Source organism: Bipolaris oryzae (assembly GCF_000523455.1).
Source record: "Bipolaris oryzae ATCC 44560 unplaced genomic scaffold scaffold_0, whole genome shotgun sequence".
Taxonomy (NCBI): domain Eukaryota; kingdom Fungi; phylum Ascomycota; class Dothideomycetes; order Pleosporales; family Pleosporaceae; genus Bipolaris; species Bipolaris oryzae.
In genome coordinates this window covers 20,235-41,308 of record NW_006911276.1, presented here as the reverse complement: position 1 = coordinate 41,308, position 21,074 = coordinate 20,235, and the positions used below count along the sequence as shown (strand labels likewise).

At 51.4% G+C, this 21,074-nt stretch overlaps 7 protein-coding genes across 7 annotated transcripts; 1 reads left to right on the top strand and 6 right to left on the bottom strand.

The window, feature by feature from the left end:
* Positions 1-194: 194 nt before the first annotated feature.
* Positions 195-1,148, top strand: COCMIDRAFT_21194 (uncharacterized protein; the record flags this gene model as incomplete). The annotated part of the gene is made up of 1 exon (XM_007683890.1): positions 195-1,148. The coding sequence occupies one exon, from the start codon at positions 195-197 to the stop codon at positions 1,146-1,148; it is 954 nt and encodes a 317-aa protein (XP_007682080.1).
* Positions 1,149-1,802: 654 nt separating this feature from the next.
* COCMIDRAFT_5 (uncharacterized protein) lies at positions 1,803-2,169 on the bottom strand (the record flags this gene model as incomplete). The annotated part of the gene is made up of 2 exons (XM_007683853.1): positions 1,803-1,880; positions 1,993-2,169. 2 exons carry the CDS (start codon positions 2,167-2,169, stop codon positions 1,803-1,805), a joined length of 255 nt encoding a protein of 84 aa, XP_007682043.1.
* An 852-nt stretch (positions 2,170-3,021) lies between these two features.
* COCMIDRAFT_79750 (uncharacterized protein) lies at positions 3,022-5,577 on the bottom strand (the record flags this gene model as incomplete). The annotated part of the gene is made up of 3 exons (XM_007683978.1): positions 3,022-3,846; positions 3,899-5,469; positions 5,559-5,577. 3 exons carry the CDS (start codon positions 5,575-5,577, stop codon positions 3,022-3,024), a joined length of 2,415 nt encoding a protein of 804 aa, XP_007682168.1.
* A 584-nt stretch (positions 5,578-6,161) lies between these two features.
* Positions 6,162-8,620, bottom strand: COCMIDRAFT_79614 (uncharacterized protein; the record flags this gene model as incomplete). Its single annotated transcript, XM_007683977.1, has 3 exons — positions 6,162-8,000; positions 8,050-8,271; positions 8,498-8,620. The coding sequence occupies 3 exons, from the start codon at positions 8,618-8,620 to the stop codon at positions 6,162-6,164; spliced, it is 2,184 nt and encodes a 727-aa protein (XP_007682167.1).
* A 518-nt stretch (positions 8,621-9,138) lies between these two features.
* COCMIDRAFT_21191 (uncharacterized protein) lies at positions 9,139-10,821 on the bottom strand (the record flags this gene model as incomplete). Its single annotated transcript, XM_007683889.1, has 1 exon — positions 9,139-10,821. The coding sequence occupies one exon, from the start codon at positions 10,819-10,821 to the stop codon at positions 9,139-9,141; it is 1,683 nt and encodes a 560-aa protein (XP_007682079.1).
* A 2,509-nt stretch (positions 10,822-13,330) lies between these two features.
* Positions 13,331-14,605, bottom strand: COCMIDRAFT_79480 (uncharacterized protein; the record flags this gene model as incomplete). Its single annotated transcript, XM_007683976.1, has 3 exons — positions 13,331-14,052; positions 14,139-14,495; positions 14,569-14,605. The coding sequence occupies 3 exons, from the start codon at positions 14,603-14,605 to the stop codon at positions 13,331-13,333; spliced, it is 1,116 nt and encodes a 371-aa protein (XP_007682166.1).
* Positions 14,606-15,244: 639 nt separating this feature from the next.
* Positions 15,245-17,172, bottom strand: COCMIDRAFT_31345 (uncharacterized protein; the record flags this gene model as incomplete). Its single annotated transcript, XM_007683925.1, has 3 exons — positions 15,245-16,819; positions 16,918-16,987; positions 17,045-17,172. The coding sequence occupies 3 exons, from the start codon at positions 17,170-17,172 to the stop codon at positions 15,245-15,247; spliced, it is 1,773 nt and encodes a 590-aa protein (XP_007682115.1).
* Positions 17,173-21,074: the final 3,902 nt, after the last annotated feature.

Below are 21,074 nucleotides of genomic sequence, written 5' to 3'. Positions count from 1 at the left end.
GGATACTAACTACCAATGCAGACGATTATCCGAGATTATCAACGACTAAGTCGATATTAACGGCAGCTTAACGTTCCATATATCCCACATCTACGTCACGGCCCTTTTTTTCAGCTACTTTCTAAACCGTCCTCTTACATGGATCGACAATGGACCGAATAGATAGTGGATTCGCTGGATCTCAACATTCAAACATGGCCAGCGAAAAACCAGTGTTACTTCACAGGAGCAACACGACATCTATCCACCAGCGGACATCTAAGAAATCGGCTCTCGAGCCCTCCTCGTCTTCTGTCCAAGTCGCGAATATGGAAACCCGTCGACCCGTATCAGAGCAGCGCTCAAGACCTCTACGCCAACAATCCACAACCTCGTCCGAGAACTCAACCAATCGATCCAAAAGCCGCGGTCATGGCTCCAAACCCTCGTCCAGACGCACCTCTTGCACCATAGTCGACCCTTCGCGCCCAGCGCGCCACTACCGCGTAAAAAGCTTCCAAACCCCACCCACAGCCGACATTGACGACGTGCTCGCCCTGCACTTCCGCAGCTGCAGTATCTTCTCCAACCCTTCCTACCAAACCAACTCTGGCCTCCCTTCTCCTACACTCCCCCACGGCGACGTGTTCGGCTTCCCCAGCAACCCCAGCACCACGCGCTTCAGCACCGACACTTTGCGCGTCGTCCAAGAATCCGACGCGCACAACCACCACCATCAACGTCCCACCACCGAGCCCTCCCCTCTCCATGACGACGCCACCACCACCACCACCACCGCTGCTGCTGCTGCCAAAAAAACAAACACAACCATGCACTGGACCTCCCCCTGCACCCGCCAACGCGAATACCAAAGAATCGACAAAGCCAACAGCGGCCTCCGCGGCTTCCTCCGCAGAATAACACCACGATGCGTCTCGGGCCCTCAAGAGAAATTCTACACCAAAGCCGACGAAGATGCGGGGTCTGTGCGGCGTTATCGCATTAGCAATGAGGAATACGAGGAAGATGATGATGACGATGGTGATGGGGAAGAAGGAGAATTCGATTTGCAAGCCATCAAGGAGAAACAGCATGGGAGACCCAGGACGAGTCCTGTGCCGAGGTCAGGGGAGAGACTGGGGGTTAGGAAGAGGTGGATGTGCTTTTAGCTTTTTTTTCCTTTTCTTGGGAGGGGTGGAGGTGGAGTGGGGGAGGGGGGGGGACTATAGCGCGCCTCTTTCTTTGGATACCTCCGCCGCGCATCTACCTGCTTCCTTCTCCTCTTGTTTTTTTATTCCTTAACGCAGCGATGAAGGGGAGTTTGCTCGGCGTATCGTTGCTTACGACCTTGTCTTCTCTCTCTCTCTCCTTTTTTGCTATCGCAAGCAAAATCGAGATGACAAGGCCGTATCTCTTTTCCCTATCTCCTTTTCCGGGTTGGTTCTTTTTTGTTTTTTGTTTTGTTCGGAGTCTTCGGTTTCCCTTTTTTTTTTCTCACTATCACGATACCCACGGCATTTATATGTTTGCGTGCGAAAGTCTTTTTTTATCAATTATTAGCGGTTGCAGAAGGAAGAAGCGAAGGAGGAAGAAGAGAGAGGGAGTGAGAAAGCATTATACCACCTTAACGTTACCTAGAACTTAGAAGATGGGGACCGAAATTTTGTAATTTGTAGTTAGTTATTGAACTTTATCAAGTACATCTGCATGTCACTCTACATCACCATACCATGTCACGCGCACAACCTCAGCGACACAGCCAAAGAAAAAGGCGTACGTAGTACGAAAACAACTTCAAATCTCATATTGTAAATCTAACCCACTTATAATTTGGCCTCCTCCTTCACACTCCCAATCTTAAGCTTAGGCGCATACTTCTTCAGCACATGCTCATTGTGGTACTATCATATCTGTTAGCTTTCTCTCCTCAACACTCCCAAGCGCACAACTCCCCCTTCCTTCCCCACCCCTTCTCTCCCTCTCAAAAAAAGAAATATATGACAGACGACGTACCTTCCAAAACTGCTTACTAGCATCCTTGCCCCCCACCCTCTTCAGAATCTTTGAGCCACCGGGGTGCTCCTCGACAAACTCATCCATCTTATACACATCGCCGTCGATGATAATGTACAGACCCGTCTCCACCGTGTTGTGCTCGGCGACTTGCTTCGTGGTCAGGGATTCAGACATCGTGGATGTTGTGTTGTGTTGTATGCGCGCGTGTCTCGGGTTAATCGGTCGCGAAGGTGCGATTAGGGATTATAGTGGTACTAATAAGCCGCTGTATATGTATGTATGAGTGTAAACGTAAGCGCGCACGTATTTCGTGAGAACGGTGAAGAAGGGGGAGGCGGAGAAAAAGGTCCGGGGTTAACGTCTTATGGAGCGAGGTTGGGGGAAGGGAAACTGGGGCGGTATGGATGTGGAGATGTTTTGTCCCATGTGCCGAGGTTGAATCGAGATACCCGCCAAGACTCACCGGCGAAGCAACGAGTAAGCTATTTTGTGGCGGTTGTGATTGGTTTGGGCTAAACTGCTGTAATTGGACCTTGAATGAAACGTTGTATTGTGCCATTTTTGCGACATGTTGATTTTCAAGCACGTGAGCGATGGTGCAATGTCTGACAAAAGGAACAGGTGAGGTTGCGCTGGTAAGCACGTCATTCCCCTGGTATCCCTGCTGCATGTTTATCTAAACGGGTAATCTTCCTATCTATCGTGGTGAGGCTTGGGCAAAGGGCATGTCCACTTCGACAACTTTATTGACCTCGTTTTATCCCTGACAAGGACAATGGAGTATGTGTGGGATACGGGAATCACTATATCGTCTCTAGTAGACCTTACACCAACATCTTCGTGAGGGGAAAGGAATCGCAGTGTAGCCCAGTTTATCGGCAGCGCAATCCGCGTGACTTAGAAATAGGAAAGAAGGACAAGCAACACAACGCCGACGCCCATGGCCTATGCTGGTGGGAATTCTCACCAACACCATTCCCATTGACTTCCGCGGAAGGTGATATACCTAGCACCCTGTCACAGAACTTAATAAGGACTGTTGACAATGTCATTGCGACCAAGATAGCTTCCTCGCACTCCACTCCTCCTTGCAGCCCCAACGCGACTTGGTGTTGCGATGCTTTCTCTCGTTGGTCGTTGCAGTGCCCTCTTTGCAACCATATCAACCTCATTTGGTAGTGCAACGATCAAATTCTTATCGGAGCCGAACTTGAAGTTGTCGGCCTTGACCTCTTCAGAGTAGCGCTTGATGCTGTACGGATCTTTGCGATTAGCAAGAACCTTCTTGAGGCTCCAGGTAACAATAAAGGGACCAGTAGCCGTGATGATGGTGGTTTCTTTTTCGTCAAGACCCGTGTTAAAGTGTGCAGTGGTGAAGGAAATTGGAAGTTTGGTTTCGTGCTGGAATTGGGCAACGTGTGCTGGTGTGAGTGCGAGACGACGGGGTTGTGGTTTGTCGTCCTTTGCGAATGACTTTTCGAAACCAAGTTTGCCATCGTTCTTGCCGCCTTTTTGGAGCGCATCGATGAGAAGAAGGTAGGTTCGTGTAGTAGCGAGTACCCAACGACCGTCTGCAGAGACATCCATGCCAATAATTGGATCTCCTAACGCGGGGATAAGAGTCTTTGCGTTGATACCAAGCCTGTCAAACAGACGGATATCTCCTTTCTCGGACGCTACAGCAATGTGACCCTTGGCGGTAGTCGCAGCCGCAGAGAACGCATTCTTGGTGGCGTATTGTTTCAGCTGGTCATCAACAAGCTTATTGCCAGCCAAGCGAGGGTCTACGCGGTAGAGCGCATTGCCAGAAAGTCCTAAGAAGGTTTGCTCGCCACTCATTTGGGCGAATTTCTGTGTACCGTTAGTTTACGATACAATATTTGGAAATCATGATTGTACATACGTTTTCTGGTGCAAATACCTTGACCGGAATGTCGTCGTGCACCTTCCATTCGTCCACAACAGTACCGGTCTCAAGATCCATCCGGTAGAGGTTATTGGGGTTCTCAAGGTTCTGCAAAATCATATCTCGATCCTGCTGATGAAGCATGACCTTGTGAGGGTTGAAGGCCTTGCCCTTTGGAGTTTTGATGTTTGAAATAGTGGTTGAGAACTGCAGCTGATTATCGGGAGTGTGCTTGAAAACACCAATCTTGTCGCCTCGCACAACGAACGACCTGTCATGCTTGTAGCCTACAGCCAGCTGTGAGTTCTCGTCTCCATCCTTGGGGCGAGTCTCGACATCGTCCTCAGACTCATCTGAATCGTAGTGTTCACTACGCTGGTCGCTGGTCTCCTCGTCCTCTTCTTCATATTCTTCCTCTTCTTCCTCCTCTTCTTCTGGAACATCCTCCATGGTCAAATCCTGGAATGCTTCCAGAACGTACTCGCGATCGGTGTCCTTTGCCTTGCCCCATTTCATCTTGTTCAAATGCTCCCAAAGCGCTTGCATGACACCCTGCTGTACAACCTCGAGTTCTTCTTGATCATTGAATTTTAGAAGCCATGAGTATGCAGAGCCGTCTTCCAGGTAGTGATTGAAGATGAACGACTTGTATTCATAGTTGAAGACTGGGTTGATATCCTCCACAATGGGCTGTCCAAGCCACTCGCGCTCCTCGCCAACAATGTGTAACCAGTAGTTCCAGTCGCCGATCTCCGTCACAGTAACATTGACCTTAGGGTCCTGTCTAATGAACGTGCCCGAGGGGAAATCGAAAAGGTGGAGCTCGGCATCGCCCTCAACCAAGGTTTCGAGGGCTTGTGGCTGCGCGGCAGATGGTGGAGCGGTTGTGGCATCTTCCTGCTCTGGAACAGTGACCTTACCAGCAACCTTTTTCTTCATGTTTTCCTTTGTAGTGTTTGGAAAGAGGTCTTCGGTAGTTGGAGGTTCGATCGGTCGGACGAAGGTGGTCGAGCTCGTGGGGCTAGCAAGGGGGCTTGCGTCAGGAATGGGCTCTTCGTAGTAGGCGAGCGCAGCAAGGTCGTCTTCAGTCGCGTGTTCGTGACTTCGCCTGAACTTTCTCTCGTACTGGCACTGCAGGGCAACACGCTCAAAGAGAGCAGCGGTCTCAGGCTTGACTGAAGGGTCACAGACAAACTCCCAGAGGTCGTCAACGTCGCCACTCAGGTCGCGCCAGGCAAAGATCTTCTCGCCGGTAGAGCGTACGTCGTCACGCAATCGGAGGTCCTCGTCAAGCAGGAAAGTCTTCTCGTCCTTGTCTCCAGCTAGCGCATCTAACGCTGCGTCCTCGTCCTCGCCGGCGAGCAGGTCCTCCTCACCCTCCTCGTATGCGCGCTGGACAACGAGCTGGTACTGGAACTCTTGTCCTGTGCGGCGGATGGTGGCAGCGGCGTCTTTGAAGATAAGCTCCGAATAGCCCTTGACAGAGCGAGGTCGAACAAGATAGAGTTGGCCCTGGGGGATTTCGACGATGGTTTCCTTGGAGTTATCACCAAAGACAAGTTTACCCACTGATGTTACAAAGTTAGTGTCGCAGCAACGGCGGGGGAGGGGCATGCGCAGGTGAGAGCAAGCAACGAGCAAACAAAGCGGCACTCACGGTTTCGGAGCATGAACATGGCGAGGGCGCGGTATGGCTATAGGATGACGAGCTGAGCTGGTCGTAAAACTCTAGGAAAACTGCGCGTTAAAGCCCATCCAAGAAAAAGCGACAGGCGCGGGCTACAAGGCAGAGGCGTACAATCATCACGACGGCAAGGGTCCGGTATGCAATCGCTCGCTTAAGCAACGTCATGCTGGCCTAGCGGCAGGCAGCAAGCACTACTCCCCACCACCCAAGCCAAGGACCACAGACATGTGTCTTGCCAAGCATCATCGTACGTAGGCGTAGAGCCAGTAAAGCACTGGTGCCAATCATTTTAATTATTCATTTCATTACCTCTGTACGCCGATCCGTCCGTCATTCCCAGAAAATACACTTTCATAGTGCCTGTCCCATCGCTACTGCAAAAACTATACAAAAAGATTACTTCGTCGCTTTTTTTTACCGTTAGATCAACATAGGAGCAAGAAAAAACAAAAAAAGAAGCCAGGGATGTTGCGATATCCATCGCCCGCTCCATCCCGGGTTGCCGCCTTTAAGCCTATTTGGGTATCATGAATCGCCTTTGCTTGCCAATACATCCTCCCCCCGCACCTGTTCTTACGGCGACTTTTGCGCGCCCCATACAATGCTCTCCATGAGAGCATATGGAGAAGAGTCCAGCTCCAAACCGAGCAGTGGAGACTGGGAAAACATATTTTCATTGTCGTTACTCAGTGCGTTGTTGATGTCTTGCGCCGTAAAGACGTGCATAGTGGGCGATGCTTGCGAGCCAGTCTCGCTGGTCTTGCGTGTGTGCGTTGATGTGATACTGAGCAGCCGCTCAAGCGCCGAGACAGATCTTGTGATAGGCGTCGCGAGCTCAGCAGGATCGACGTCCTTGGTAACATCCGTGAGGACTTGTATCACGTTCTGCAAAAGTCCTCGTGCACGTTCATTACGATTATGCTCACCGAGAATCCCAAGCAAAAGGGCTGAGCTGAGAGAGCGGTGCACGGCAGACCACGATCGTGTTGCAAATGGCGTCATGTTTTGAAGGCCGAGAAAAGCCTCAACAGTATTGGTCAAACTGTCGATGCATGTCTTGCGCAGTGTCTTCGAAAGGTCAAAATTGGCTGTGGCTGGACTGATGGCTGGTCGACACAGCTCCGAGGTGACATATGAAATGTGGAGATACAATGCCCAGTGCTCCAGTTGATCTCGCATAGACCGGCATCTCCTCGAGTCTTTCAGATAGTCTGCTGCGTCTATCATGATTTCTTGAAGCTCGTTCCGATGCTCGGTGATCCTCATCAAAGCATCGTGCGAGTTTTGTGGCCGTTGACGCTCGCGCACAATGTCGAGACCTACTTTGCACAAGCGATACATGCTCTCGACATATGTTCTTGTGCCTGGTGCCGTGTGCTGGCTCATTGGTACCGTGTGATCGATGGTAGTAGTCGACGAAGCCCTGTCGTATGAGACAGAAAGTAGCGAGTCTTGCCAAAGTAGTGCCCACCACACCTTGCTCCGAATGACCTTCTGTTGCATTGGAGTTGATGGTGGGCATTGTCGGTGTAATCCTAGTGTCTGGGAAAGGCGAACAGTCAAGCCCATCAGACTCCAAGCGACCCCAGCATTCATGTTGTTCGAGATGACGTTTCCAAGAATAAGGAGGGTTTGTATGTTTTCGATGTTCGCGTGTGACAAAAAGTTGGTGAAGCGTAAGCACTCGAAGCTGCAGCATACATAGACTTGCGAGGTCAGCTCCCGTTCCCTCCTTGTAAGGCTGGAACATTGACATCCTGATGCCAATATCGCAAAAACAAGACCGATCCAGTGGAGGTCTTTGCCGTGGATCTGTTGGTCGGTTACGCCGTTGTTGCCCTGGGAACTTGCGCGGTTGATCAGGAAGAGTAAAAGATCGGACTCGATGGCTTCAATATCGGCCACGGCAGGATAGACCGCGTGTGCGGTTTCGCGATAACTCCGGAAGAAACTCAGACATTCAGAGTCGCTCGGCAAGGCATTGGCCAGCTCTTGTGCGCGTAGTATCGATCCGTGAGGCAGCCCCCATAGATCGACAAACGGATATGTAGCGCTTTCGTTGTCCAGCCCAAATATTGGCAACATGCTTTTCTTGCCTAACAAATCCTGCACTCCCGGCGCCCATTGCGTGTCCCCCCTTCCCAAAGCCATGACGAGAGCCGGGACTGAGCTGGGCCCGATGTGTATTGTTTGACCAGTGATGTCGTTGCGCGTGTGTATCCCTTGCGTTCGAACGTGGCTTTGTTCGCCGTCCATGGGCGCAGCAGCGGCCAAAGGTGTGTTTCCAGATCCATCTCCCGGAGAGAAGCCATTCACTGGCGGCGGTATTTCTGCGACACTGCCTACAGCGTTCTTCAGGTCGTTGAGCGACTTCTCAGCCTGCTGCAGTTTGCCACAAATGCGCTCCCAGTCCTGCCACGGTCAGCCTGCGTCTCATTCCCCTTTGTACTCATGTGCGCACCTCTCGTGGCAGTGTGACAGTACCGCCATGTATATGAACTAGGCCATTGGAAAAGTCGTGTCCGTTGCTCTGTCCGACGGCAAGGTTTATTCGTTTCGCAGGCGGGTGCGACTCGCTGGGTGGGTGATAGGTACATAGTTCAGGATGTTCGCGAACAACACACGTCTTGCATGGCACGTTTTGGTCGCATTTGACCTTTCGTTGTCGACACGGATAACAAGCCTGTAGAAGAATCAAGAGTCAGCGCATCTCCGTGGGGCCGTGGTTCCTAACAGGCCAGAATGCGCCGGGTCGTATAGCCCAATTCGGTAAACCAGAGAGGCCATCTGCTTGCGACTCCCGGTGCTAACATCTAGCAGCCATCGCGACCTCCTCTTTTCCATATCTTTTGCTCTTCCATGCGCTCCACTCCTATGCTCTGCACACACGACGCATCCGAATAGCGTACCTTGTACTCTCTCGCTTTCCGCTTCCGTCTCAAGATCTCATCCACATCAGCTCGTGGTGGCGTGTCTTGCATACTAAATCCATTTGGCGCATGTGAGTTATGCTGGTCTTTGAGTTCGTCCATGGTCGAAGCTCGGGGGAAAGTCGTGGAAAGTCAAGATGGGCCGGATAGGCGCGCTTGGTGGAGTGTTGTTCGTTCGGGCTTTCCGCTCGCTGAAGCCCCACTCCGGTAACTTCAGGATCGCCGGCTGGCATCCATCACAGCCAGTCACGCGGCTTGACGCTGGCTCGCACCCAAATCTTCCTCGACAAGATCCTCACCATCACCCTCGCATATGACATCACCGCACTCCAAGATCCACGCGTCAAATTATAGAGTTTGCTGGCCCATGAGTCTTCACTCACAGTTTTACCACCTCTCAGCCAAGGGGTGCAACACGAAGACAGGAACGAAGATAACGATTGAGTATGGATGATTTTTGAATGCTAAATACATGCAAAGAGGATTGTACCCGATACAATCCTTCCAAACGCCAGACAATGCAACAGAAAAAGGTATCTCTTACAGCCAAACACTACTCGCGCCAGACAATGCATTATGTCGTCACGTGACGTACCCGCACCACCTTTCTTAATCGCCACTTACGCAACCTGCTTCTCACCCTTGTTCTCGGCCTCCTCACTATATGCGTAGTGCGAGTGAGCCCGGATCCTTGCGCCGTAAAAGTAAAACACAAAGGGGATTGCACAGCAAGCAAGACCGATGAAAGCGATCAAAGAACTTGCCCATTGGTCTCCAAGGCGGTCGTACATCTGATTTGTGAATAGAACGACCGCGGCACCCCAGAAGCTACGCAGGAATGTTTTGGCGGCTAGCGCGGAAGCTGCCTGGTGTTGGTATGAATCGACGAGATAGTTGTTTGCCGCATTGTAAAGGAAGATGAAGCCAAAACCGACCGCTCCACCTCCAAATGCAGGGCCAGCCCAGTGGAGGTCTTTGTAGCTGGTCCAAGCGAAGATGAAGACACCAATCGGAATAAACCAGCATGAGCACATCATAGGAATCAAACGTACTTCCGCCGGTGGGCGACCGTTGTACTTTTCCGAGAGCTTGAGGTAATGCTTGTTGACGAGGGGCGCGCATGCAGCGGAGAGGAAAACACCACAGATGAGTGGAATAAACATTAGGCCAGTCGGTCCCGCGCCCCAACCTTTGCCCTTCTGATAGACAATAGGGTAGGCGACGAAGAACATATACAAAAGACCGTATAGTACGGACATGTACAAGGAGATCAAGAAGACGATGAGTTCGCGGAAGAGCAGCTGAAATGGTCGCAGGAGGAAAAGCTGGAGGCGCTGGCTGAAAGGTCGCATATCGAGGTCTTGTTCCGTGACGTACTTGTCGTCGCCAGTTTCCTTGCGCATCTTCTTTGCCCTATTCGCAAGAATCTTGGGCGCATACGTCTCCGGGACGGTGAATGAGATCAAGATCCATACGATACCACTGAGGATAAGCTGAATCCAGTAGAGCCAGCGCCAGCCACCAGCTGTACCGAGGTAGCCGCCAACTAGGGGACCAACACCTGGTCCACAGAAAGGAGCTGCTGAAAACACAGCCATGGGTACACCTCTCTCTTCTGACCTCCACATATCCGCCAATGTACCGCCCACAAGTGTCATGGGCGCCGAGAAAGCCACACCGGCAATGAATCGGGTTACCAACAAAGTACCGATGTTCTTTGCGACGGCACCAGGAATCGTGAAGATGACGGCGAGTGCGAGTGTAACAGTGTATACAGGCCTCCTGCCCCAGATCTCCGACGCAGGCGCAAAAGCCATAGGGCCAACACCAAATCCCACGACGAAAAGCGTAATAGTGAGCAGAGCCACTTCCTCGCTGACTCCAAACTCAGCACTCACGCCTTCGAGGTCGGCTGTGACGACTGCAGAGTTGAACGCCACGACGAAACACGTCAGGGCGACACACATTGTGCACCACCACTTGAACGCCTTGCTCCAGTTCTTGGGGTTCTCCTTGTCGTCCACGACGAACGTGACCAAGTCGTACTTTTCCACCTTGCCGGCATTGGATCGCACTTCTCGCACTATTTGTCCTGAGACTGTTTCTTGTGTGTATTCTTCGAGAGCGGCATCGTTGGATAGGATACGTGTGGGGAGGTTGACGAGATCGTCGGCTGTTGGAGCTCGGTGGAGGGGTTCGACAGTCGTTCTCTCGGAGACAGCGTCGTTGTCGTTATAGGGAGAGTGCGAGGGAGCATTAGCAAAGTCCCTTGATGCTGGGAATCGAATGCCTTCTGTGGCCATGGTGGGTGTAGTTTGGGGACCAATCGAGGGTCCTATATCGAAGGAGTCGTTTTTAAATGTAAAAGATACCAGAAAAATAAAATAAAAGATTCAAGTGTTGATATGTTCCCAGTTTTATCCAAGATACTCGAGAAGGAGATGCTAGAAAACCACCTTGGAAACCTGCTGATGCAAAAAACCAAAACCACTCGTTCTCTCCCTCCCTTCATATATAATTCTCACTATTTCTCTATCAGCAAATGAAAACCCTTCCCACGCCTTCTTCGTACGATGCCATTGACACATGCACTCACACGTTCCCAAACGGCCGGATATCTCTCGGGCCTTGGCACCTCTAATCGCCCCGTCAGACATACGTTCGCTTCCGACCGTAATAGTACACTAACCGCGGAGGCGTCGAGCCGCATTGCTTATCCGTCTGTACGCTATACCTTATGTGGAATATTGGGACAATGACATTGCACCTTGCAGATTTCCCGAGAGATATCCGAGCGGAAGGGAGGTTGCTTTATCAAGGTCCGGTTTATTTGATGAGTTTTTTTTTGTTGGCAAATATGTATGATAGCGCGAGGCATTTTTCGAAAGGTTTCAAGATGCGAAGAGCTGTTGTTCAGGGGTCATTTGGGAGGGCGATGGGGAGCTAGGGCTGGGTTACTGGAGAAGGAAATAGATTGGCGATGATAGAATGATGATGGTTGTGATAGCAACGCAAATGGGTGACCTTTTGACGTCAATTTCGCAGGTTGTTTCACAGTGATATAACTGTACGTTTGCCCTGCTGATGAGCATAGGGATGATAGTCGATGCTTGGTGGTAATGTCCTCTTAGCCTCTTTTGGCGTTTGAGGAAGTGGTGTGATGGATCTACGTGACTCAAGGGGGCTTATCGTGGATTCTCGAACACGAGGCAGACATCTAGCGGGAAGGAAGTATCCGTTCGCTCTACTTGAAAACTCGTCACAGCTGTAGCGTTAAGGGACTTGCTCCACGTCATTCCTGTTAGTAGGAACGTTTGCTGCGCAGTTGGACAAGGTCTATCAACTAGTAAGTATGGGCCTACCAGAATCTACGCAATAAAGATAAGGAAACGCCATGACAGCACTTGTTTTCTATTTCTGCTTCATTCGCCTAGACAAATTATTTGAGTAGAATGCGGGACTACACAAGCCAACAGCGTGATCGCAGCGATATCAGTGCACCATTGGTTCCCCATGGCACCTTCAAGATAGGACTGGCCTCTAACCTCTAGGCAGTGAAATTTCCAAGAATAATTCACCCACTTACATGCTGGTGCAAGGAGATACTACCCACTTCACCTCTCAGGACATGGACAACCTAACATAAATATTATCCTAATCAATTCTTTTCATTATGTCTCCACGACTACGACGACTTGCAGTGACTGTTTCTGTGGGCGTAAAACTGGCTATGTAAGATTATATCTGTAGGTCTTTCACGGCATATCTTTTTAAACTTAAATAGGACGAAGCGAGTATATCAAACTTATTATCTCTGTGATCCCGTAGACCGAGCTTTCTCTCTCGCAGATTACCCTTATATCCCTTGTTGTTTTCGTAGCGAGCACGCTTGTACTTCAAAACAGGTCAAACTTGAAGATAAATAGTAAGGAAGAGGTGTATACAAAACAAGGCGAGTCGACAAGTCCGCTCTCTCACAGTCGAACACAAGGAAGAGGCAGCCGATTCTCGCAAATTTCACAAGTAAAAAACGTAGCAGTCTATGCATCGTCATTTAACTCAATCTATATTTTTTTGTGTCTTCGAAAGCACATCTAGCCACGTAAAATTCCTCCCAATCCAAAAAACCCCCCTTTGCTAATTCCAACTACATACTCTCAGAGTCTCACTTCTTTTCAACCCCCAATACACATGTCTCTGGAATCTATTATACTCCCCCAAAAAGTACCCCAGTTTCCCAAGCCAATCACATCATACACCCCCCACGCCTCAAGGCAAACAGGAATGTCGCCATGTACCTAATCATCCCAATCACCACTCATTTACTTCGTTGAAAGCCCCTATTTGACAAGTACCATTCAGGCTACGAAGATGAGCACATGTACGTACTACGCCTTTTCGAGAAGAAAAAAGGTTGTCTAGGGTAATGTGTTGGGAACCGTACCAGTTTACTAGACGAACGATTTTGCCCTTTGAGACTAGTCTTTGCATGGGGAGTTCCAAGGCGAAGATGCAGAAGCATACAATACTAGATACCCTTGACTTTACTATCAACTTGAACAGAGCAACGGGAAAGCCGTTCATTCCACAAATCATTGAAATGAGAAGAAGAGAGAAAAAAACACGATAGAACCGCGGATTGGATATAGATAACAAAACTACCTAGGCAGAGAGCAAGAAAAAAAGCAAAATACACTACCACACACCCTCTCCCCCTCTCCAACCACACCCCTCACACAAAACCCTGACCCAAAAAAGGCCCCCGGCTTCCCCGCCAACAACCCAATTTATACACATAACCAACCCCCCTATTTACTCCTTACCCACAAATACCGTACTCTCATCCACCTTCTTCTCCCCGCCCTCCTCCCCGACCTCACTCGGCTGCACAACCTGCCTACCCTTCCAGTCCTTCATCAACCCGCCCAACCTCTTCCGAACCCCATACTGCATCCAAAGCGGGAATCCCCTAAGCTTCGGCAGCACACCCCACACATTCTCGGGCAGCACAACATGCTGACTCTTGCCACTCAGCACGGCTTTAACAATCGCCTCAGCCACCGTCTCCGGGTATAGAGCGCCATTGGGATTGAAGCCTTCGAACAGGGCAGTGCGCGTGTAGCCCTGGCAAACAGCCACGGTGCGGACTTTGGGGGCTTTGTAGGTATTTACGAGTTCGGCGGAGAGGCCCTCGTGGAATGTGAGGGCGGCGGCTTTGGAGGAGCAGTAGTCGACCATGTTGGGGGCGGGGACGTAGGCGGCGATGGAGGCGACAGTGACGATCATGCCGTGGTTCGTGCTGATCATGTGGGGGAGGAACTGCTGGGCGAGGTAGTAGTGGCTCATCGCGTTGACGCGGAAGGTGAGGTTGATGTCTTTTTCCGTGGATTCGAGGATGTTTTTGCCGCGGGCAACGCCGGCGTTGTTGATGAGGATTGTGGGGTTGCCGAGGGCGGCGCGGATCGAGGAGGCGGTTTCGGCGATGGCCTTTGGAGAGGAAAGGTCGCATTTGAAGAAGCTGACGGATGGAGGAGCTGAAAAGGTTGTTAGTATCACATGTCTTCTTCTTCTTTCTCCTTGCAGTTAAAGGTAAAGAAACTAATTGGTACGCCAGACATACCTTCGTACGTCAAGTCCTGTACATCCAGCACAGCGACTTTAATCCCCTTCTCAGCAAGCAGCTGCACGACAATCTTGCCAATTCCATCACTCCCACCCGTCACAACGACAACCTCGCGATCCCAGTCATACTTGTCGCTAGTCCAATTGTTGATGGTGCGGTTGCTCAGCCAAGTACTGGCTGTGTTGAACAATCCCAGGCCAAGCAGCGTCTTCAAGTGCTTGAATGCATTAGAGTGCTGAGATGCAAGCGAGCTACCTTGCTGCGTGTAGCGTGCGAGCAAAAAGATTGGCAGTGTAAGTGCAGGATTAAAGGCCGTTAGCTTGAGTAGGTTCACCAAGGTATCGCGGGTGATTCCTGAACGACCATGTCAATTGATATGTTTCAATCACTACTTATGACGACAGTTGAATGTCTTCATGACACGTACCCTCGCGTGCAAGACTCCACTCGCTTCGAATCGGCATTGTGGCTGGCTTTGGATAGCAACAGATGGCTTGACTGGTAGGGGAAAAAAAGGAGAGAGTATGTAGTAAGCTGTGTTGATCACAGCGACCGTTGGGCGTCTTACATGGTGTCGGTGCGCCTTAAATTGGCCTTTGCCTAGTATGGGAGGGAGCTGCTGGAGGTTGCTTGGCTACGGTGGAAAGGAGCAGCTCGAATAGCTTCGCTAAGGGGGGAAGGAAGCGGGGTTGACTAAAACAGGGCTAACGTGCCTTGAGCTGAAAGGACAGCCGAGGAAGTCGAACCGACGTACACCCGACACATGTGTTGCCAATATTGACAGTTCATCAGCTAGGTATCGAGGTCTCCAAAGTTACGGATAAGGATATCAAGATTGAAGTTGAAGAATGATCATTATCTGCCGTATTCTCAAGCTCCGGATATAACCTACAATCACTAGACGTACACATCCGCCGCAAAACAATACTGGTATAAAACTTGACCATCCAAAATCCAGAAATTCAAACATAAGGAAAAAGTCATTCGATGGATAATGATGGGTAACATGCCAAACGCCAAATCCGAAAAAGTCCATACGCATGCAATGATAGGATGACAAAGAAAAATAAAATCATAAAAACAAAAAATCATCTGCCGGGGGTCTAAAACATATTACTTCCCGGCTTCTCATAGTCCATGATGGTGCTCTCAGGTGGAGCAACACTAGTGACGCGGCTGATACGGCTTCCCCTCGAGTCCGGACGATTAATGGACATGGCACCGCTCGCCACCCTTGCCATCTTCTTGGCCCTCGACCCTTGTACTAGTACTTGGGCAGGACACACCACAATCTCGTCCTCGCCCTCACCAAAATCGTCGCCCTTCTTGACGACGAGAGGGAAGAGTACAATCTTGACAATCGCACCGCGTGCTTGGAGTTCGTCATTGGACGTCGTCTCGCCCGATCGTTCGTTCATGAGCGAGGCGTTGAACGTGACCTTCGCAACGAGGTCACCGTTGGTGTCGTACTCTGGCTGCAGTGGCGGTAGCATAACGTACTCTGCGCGCTGGGTGCGCATCTCAATCGACAGGTCAACAGCTAAGCGCATGACGTTGCGCAGAGACTCTTGAATCTGCTTTTGCATATTTGACGGTGGCGGAAGAAGCGTCGTGAGTGTGCTGTAAATCTCGTGTACAACAGCCTCCGTGTCTTGAGCGCGCTGCTTCACAAATGGCTCCCTCCTCGAGAGCAGGGTAAGTGTGATAGCTCGCCACTGGGCTACAGCGCGTGGTGGGCCGACTTCTGATAGCGTCTTCTCCAGCCCCTTGAGCTTCTGTCGCTGTTCTCTGTCCATACCAAACAGGTACCTTGTGAACACGTACTCCCAGATCATGGTCATCGTAACTGCCATGAAGACGTCTCGTCGCCTGACGCGATCCGAAAGCAGTGCGTCGACATCCGAACCATCGAGGACGGCATTGTCTAGACGGGTGTCGATCTTCTTGCGAGTCGCCTGGTCCAATCTGGTATCGGCTTGAATCTCCGACGATAAACGACATGCGCGAGTGTCAGAGAACTTGGAGAATCGCAGCACCCACTGCTGCACATGCTGGCACAGCTGCTGACATGCGCTGTCAAAGTAATCCTCATCGCGAACGGTAAGGAAGCTTTCACTGGGCTTCTTGGCAGCCAGAATCTCCTTCTGCAGAGTCTTGATTTCCTCGCGTGCGGCATCGAGCTCTGTCGTCAGGCGATCAATCTCAGCCTTGCGCTGGTCAAGCGCCTCCCCAATTTCATCGCGGACTGCGTCCGCCAACCCTTCTTGCATTCTCTGGTGCTGCAGGCGGAGCTGTTCCAATTCTCGTTGCGAGGTTTGCCATTGCTCGTGAACCATCTGCCCTTCAGATTGAAGGTTTCCATACTTTTCGTTAGCTTCGTTGATCAGGGCCTGCTTTTCGGCCTCCATTTGTGCGTATCGTGCATTGGCCTCTTCAATGAGACTGCGGTTCTCTGCTTGAAGCTGGGCGTACCGCGTGTTGGCATCGTTGGTGAGATTGCGATTGGATTCTGTCAGTGAGTTGTTGAGCTCTTTCAGACGTGCAATCTCTTCCTGTAATCGCTTGAGCGTATCCTTGAGTTGGGCAATGTCAATGTCTCTCTTGTAAATCTCGCGGTCACGTGCTCCAATCTCTTCTTGTACCACCTGCTCGTCAACTTGGCGCTGACTTTGGGTAGCCTGTAGGGTCTCTTCGGCCTTTGCTCTGGAAAATTCAAGCAATGAGTTTTGTGCCGCAAGCTGTTCAAGCTGCGTCTGCAAATCCAGGATCTGCATACTCTGTCGTTTGCGCACGCTCGGTGGGCGCGAGGGCGATACGGACGAGCCCTGAGCTTCGCCCAATGCCTCCTAGAGATGACAGTTAGCAGTTGAAAAAGCGGGCTTGTCAGCATGAAGACAACTTACAAAGGTTTCCGCCATGCTGGACCGGCGGCGAACTTTGCCTTCACCACGGACCGGATCGTAGTTCGGCGCGCCTGCGATGACTGCTGTGGTCCCAGCCGCATCAGTGCTCGGGAGGGTGGGTTGCGCATTCTTAGCGTCCTGCGCACTGGCCTCGCCAAGTCTTGAAGCTGACCTCAGATCACCTGACGTTTGTCGATCTATCCGTCGTAGAGACTGCGAGGACTGGCTGCTCCAAGCGCTTGAGGGACGTTCATAATCCGGAGACTTGAGCCTCGCAATATTGCTCAAAGAACGTTGGCTTTGTACACTGGATGAACGCTGCTGACCAACGTGCTTTATTGTATCTGCGCTCGGAGAGGAGCGAGGCATCCGGCGTGCAGGGCTGAGAGCTGTTGCACGATCGACGGCATCGCTGGTTCGGCGCCTTGACGAGCCCCTCGACGAGGCCCTCGAAGGCGTGACCCTGCCAGTCATATATTCTGGCGGAGGTATACTTGTAGGACCTCCAGGGGCTGAAGAGTGAGGCGAAGGTGATCTGAGGCGATCAGAGAGCATCCTCATACTCTCCCTGCGACGAGCTGACTTGAGTGCTCGCTCTGTCTGACCCACGTCACTCCAGGATCGTGAGCCCTTGCGCAGGGCAGAATCGTCTGGACTGGTTTCCGTAATTGACGCCAATGGCGTGTTGCCGGACGTGTTTTCAGGCTTGGTAGTTGGCATCGCAAGCGGCGCACTAGCCTCAGCCTTCTTTTCGTTGGGGTCACCGAAGATCGATTTGTACGGCTCCTTCTGGATGACCTCCCTTGTAGGCGACATTCGTCCAAGCTGTGGTTCACTTCGTAGTTTCTTGGCTGCCCGCAACGACCCCCTGATATTTGTCGGAGTGTCGTCAGTCGCACTTTGGTTGTCGTGAGTGGGCGTATACGATGGAACTGCACGTGTGTCTGTTGATGTTTCTGGCTCTCCCGAACGCTGCTTGCCCTTTTGAACCTGCTTCTCGTTTGACTCCTCCATAGATGATGGCGATGCTGTTCTTTCAGCCGCAAATTTAGTCTTTTCTGAAGACTCCGACTTGTGAAGACGCTTCTCATTTGGCTGCTCTTCATCGAAAGATACCGGGTGTGTTCTGCGTTTTTGTTGCTCCTGAACTTGTGATGCTGTCTCTTCCGAACCCTGCTCAACCTTTTCCTTTCCCTTCTTGCTCTTCTTTTCCTTCTCTTCCGAAGACGGGGCCCATGTATCCACATCTCCTTCTTTCTCCAACTCCTCCCTATGCGACTCAAGCTTTGGAAATGGGTACTCCTGAAGCTTTTCCATAGCCAGTGAACGTAGGTTCTGATCAAATGCGATTGGCAAGCTAGGGTTGTCCTCCTTGGTTTGCTCTTTCTGGCTCTTCGGCGCATCAAAAGCTCCGGGCGTCGCCGTAGGCAAAGGCAGATCAAGCTCAGCTTCGCGAACGGTGGAGTCAGCCGAAGTCTCAACAGCAAGAGACCCATGGGGGAGGGTCTCAATTGCCGGAGTTCTTGCAGCTGCATACTCAACACTGTCCTGCGGAAGCATAGCTTGTTCATCGTCCTTCCTTGGCTTCTTGCCTCGTTTCGTTGGCGCGACCGAAGCTTCGTCTTGCACATCGACTGGAGTGGCCTCTGGGGGCGACTCTGGCAGAGGCTTGCGTTTCTTGTTGCCCTTGTTCCTCCTGAGAGATGAATAACCAGCCAGTTCATCGGGATCTACTTCCTCAAGTACACCAGGAGGTGACTTTCGTGCTGAGAAAATAGGGTCATTGAGAACATCTAGGGGGTCAAAGGAGATAGTGGGTGCAGATCCCAAAGCCACTTCAATTGGCGGTAGTACCTCGGGCTCGACGGGTCGAGTTGGCCGCATTTTTGGCGAACCAGAGGCAGATGAAGGGCGACTCAAGCTTCCAAGTCGGGATCTGCTGGCCCTCTCCCTTGCGGCAAACACGTCGTCATCTGGATTGATGTCGTGGTTGCTTGAGATAGAGCTTGAACGATGGAACGATCTGTCGTTGATCACGAATCCAGGATCAAAGCCAGACTCTCGCAGACCAGCAGCGACAGTAGCTGCAAAGTCAATCTCTCTTGCTGGAGACTTTGAATCTGATCTTCCTGGTAATCCCGGACCCAGCTGACTGCGGGAAATGACTCTAGACAAATGTCGTTTCTCAGGAGATGGAGGTCGCTTCTCAGGTGATGCAGAACGGTTCTCAGGCTCAAAAGGATTCTTGACGGGAGATCGAGGACGCTTTTCGGGGGAGGGAGGCAAAATAGGAGTTATGGACCGAGACCGAGCCTGAGTCTCGTATTGCTCAGCAAGGTTCTTCACGCTCCCAGTTGCTCCCTTGCGTAGGCTTTTCTCAACGGCTGAGCCTCCCTGTGATTGTCCGCTCTCAAAAAGTGCGGCTAGCTTGTGCTTCTTGGATGGCTTCTTTTGGAGTGTCGGCGGTTGTGCTACTTCTGGTTCTTGAGCAGGCGCAGGAGCGAGTGCAACTGGTGGAGTAATCGTTCTGGATACTGGCTCAGGTACTGGTGCTACAGCACTCTCAATGGACTCTGTGTCTTGCTTTTGTTTCTTGGTCTTCTCTAGAGTAACCTCGGCCCCAGGTGTTGTCTCAGCCGAAGTTATGGGAGCTTGTGGTTCGACGTCTACGGCAGGCGTCGAAACCTTGTCCTGCTCCTCACTCTTTGGCTTACTCTCGCTGGATTCTGGAAGAGAGGAAGTGGTCGGCTCGGGCTCCGTAACTAATGGCTGTTCCGTCACAAGTTGTTTGTCTTGCGAGCCTTCGAGAGGACTTGCTTCTGTCATCGGTGGCGGTGCTGTCTCTGTCACACTCGGTTCGTAAACTTCCGATAGTGGCGCCGACTTGACAATTTCGGGCTCAGCTGCAATAACGGGACGGGAAGGCTCCTTCGACTCAAGCACTGGCGCTGGAGCGACCGAGCTATTCGTCTCGGGGAGAACCGACAAAACATCCTCCACAGCCTCTGTCTTCTTCGATGGCATTGGTGGTTCTTCAACTGCCGTTTCTTGGACACTTTTTTCGACAGTTGGCAGAGTCTCAGAAGCAGTAGGCAAGTTCTCGACTGGCTGTTGAACAACTGGCTCAGACGACTTTCGCGCTTCTTCCACAACAGGCTCTTCGACAACTTCCCTAGTTTCACTCTTAGGCGCCTGGACAACCGGCCCTGCAACCACGTCCCCCTCAGCCCTCGCAGCCTCCTCAACCACAGGCGCAGGAGCAGGCTTCTCAACAACCGCTTCCTTCGTCTCAACCGCAGCATCAAATTGAGCTACAGGAGTCGTTGGAGTAGAGTCGGAGATGCGCTTGCTCTTCTTCGCCTTCTTATCCTTCCTCAATTTGCTTAGCATACTGAGGATTGGAGAGGACTGGGTGGGAGAGGGACTTTCAGGCTTCTCGTCTGAAGCAAGCTTGGCGCTGGATGCTTCAGATCGGAGGTCAAGGATGGCTTTGGTGGATGGGGAGGGCTCGGCTGTTGGGTGGCTAGCCTCTTGAGTGAAAGACTCGGGAGCTTGGCTGACAACATCGGGAGTGTTGTCTTCCATTGGGAAATCGATAATACCGAGACCTGGTACGGTTGTTGGTCGTTCCACAATTGGCACTGTAGGAGGAGAAGTAGGTCGGTCTGGTTGACTGATCGCCTCTGCTGGAACAGGAGTCTGAACATTGTCAGTCGTAGTGGCTGGTGCTTGCGTCTCCTGTAGAGTTTCTGCAGTCGTCTTTTCGGTCTTGGGCAGCTCTAGTCCAACTTGTTGATAGAACTCTTCAGTCATTGGCACATCGGCTACTTCTCGCGATACCTCATTGTCAACAACTCTAGGCGCCACAGGCTCTTGTGGGACAATCGGTTCAACGCTCGGCTGGGTTTCGGCTTGCTTGACAGGCTCTTGAGAAATGACAGTGGTCTCCTGAGTTTCCTTGACTGGCTCGGGAGCTTCGATCAGCGGAGTGCTGTCAGCTGAAGAGATGCTCTTCTTGCCCTTCTTCTTT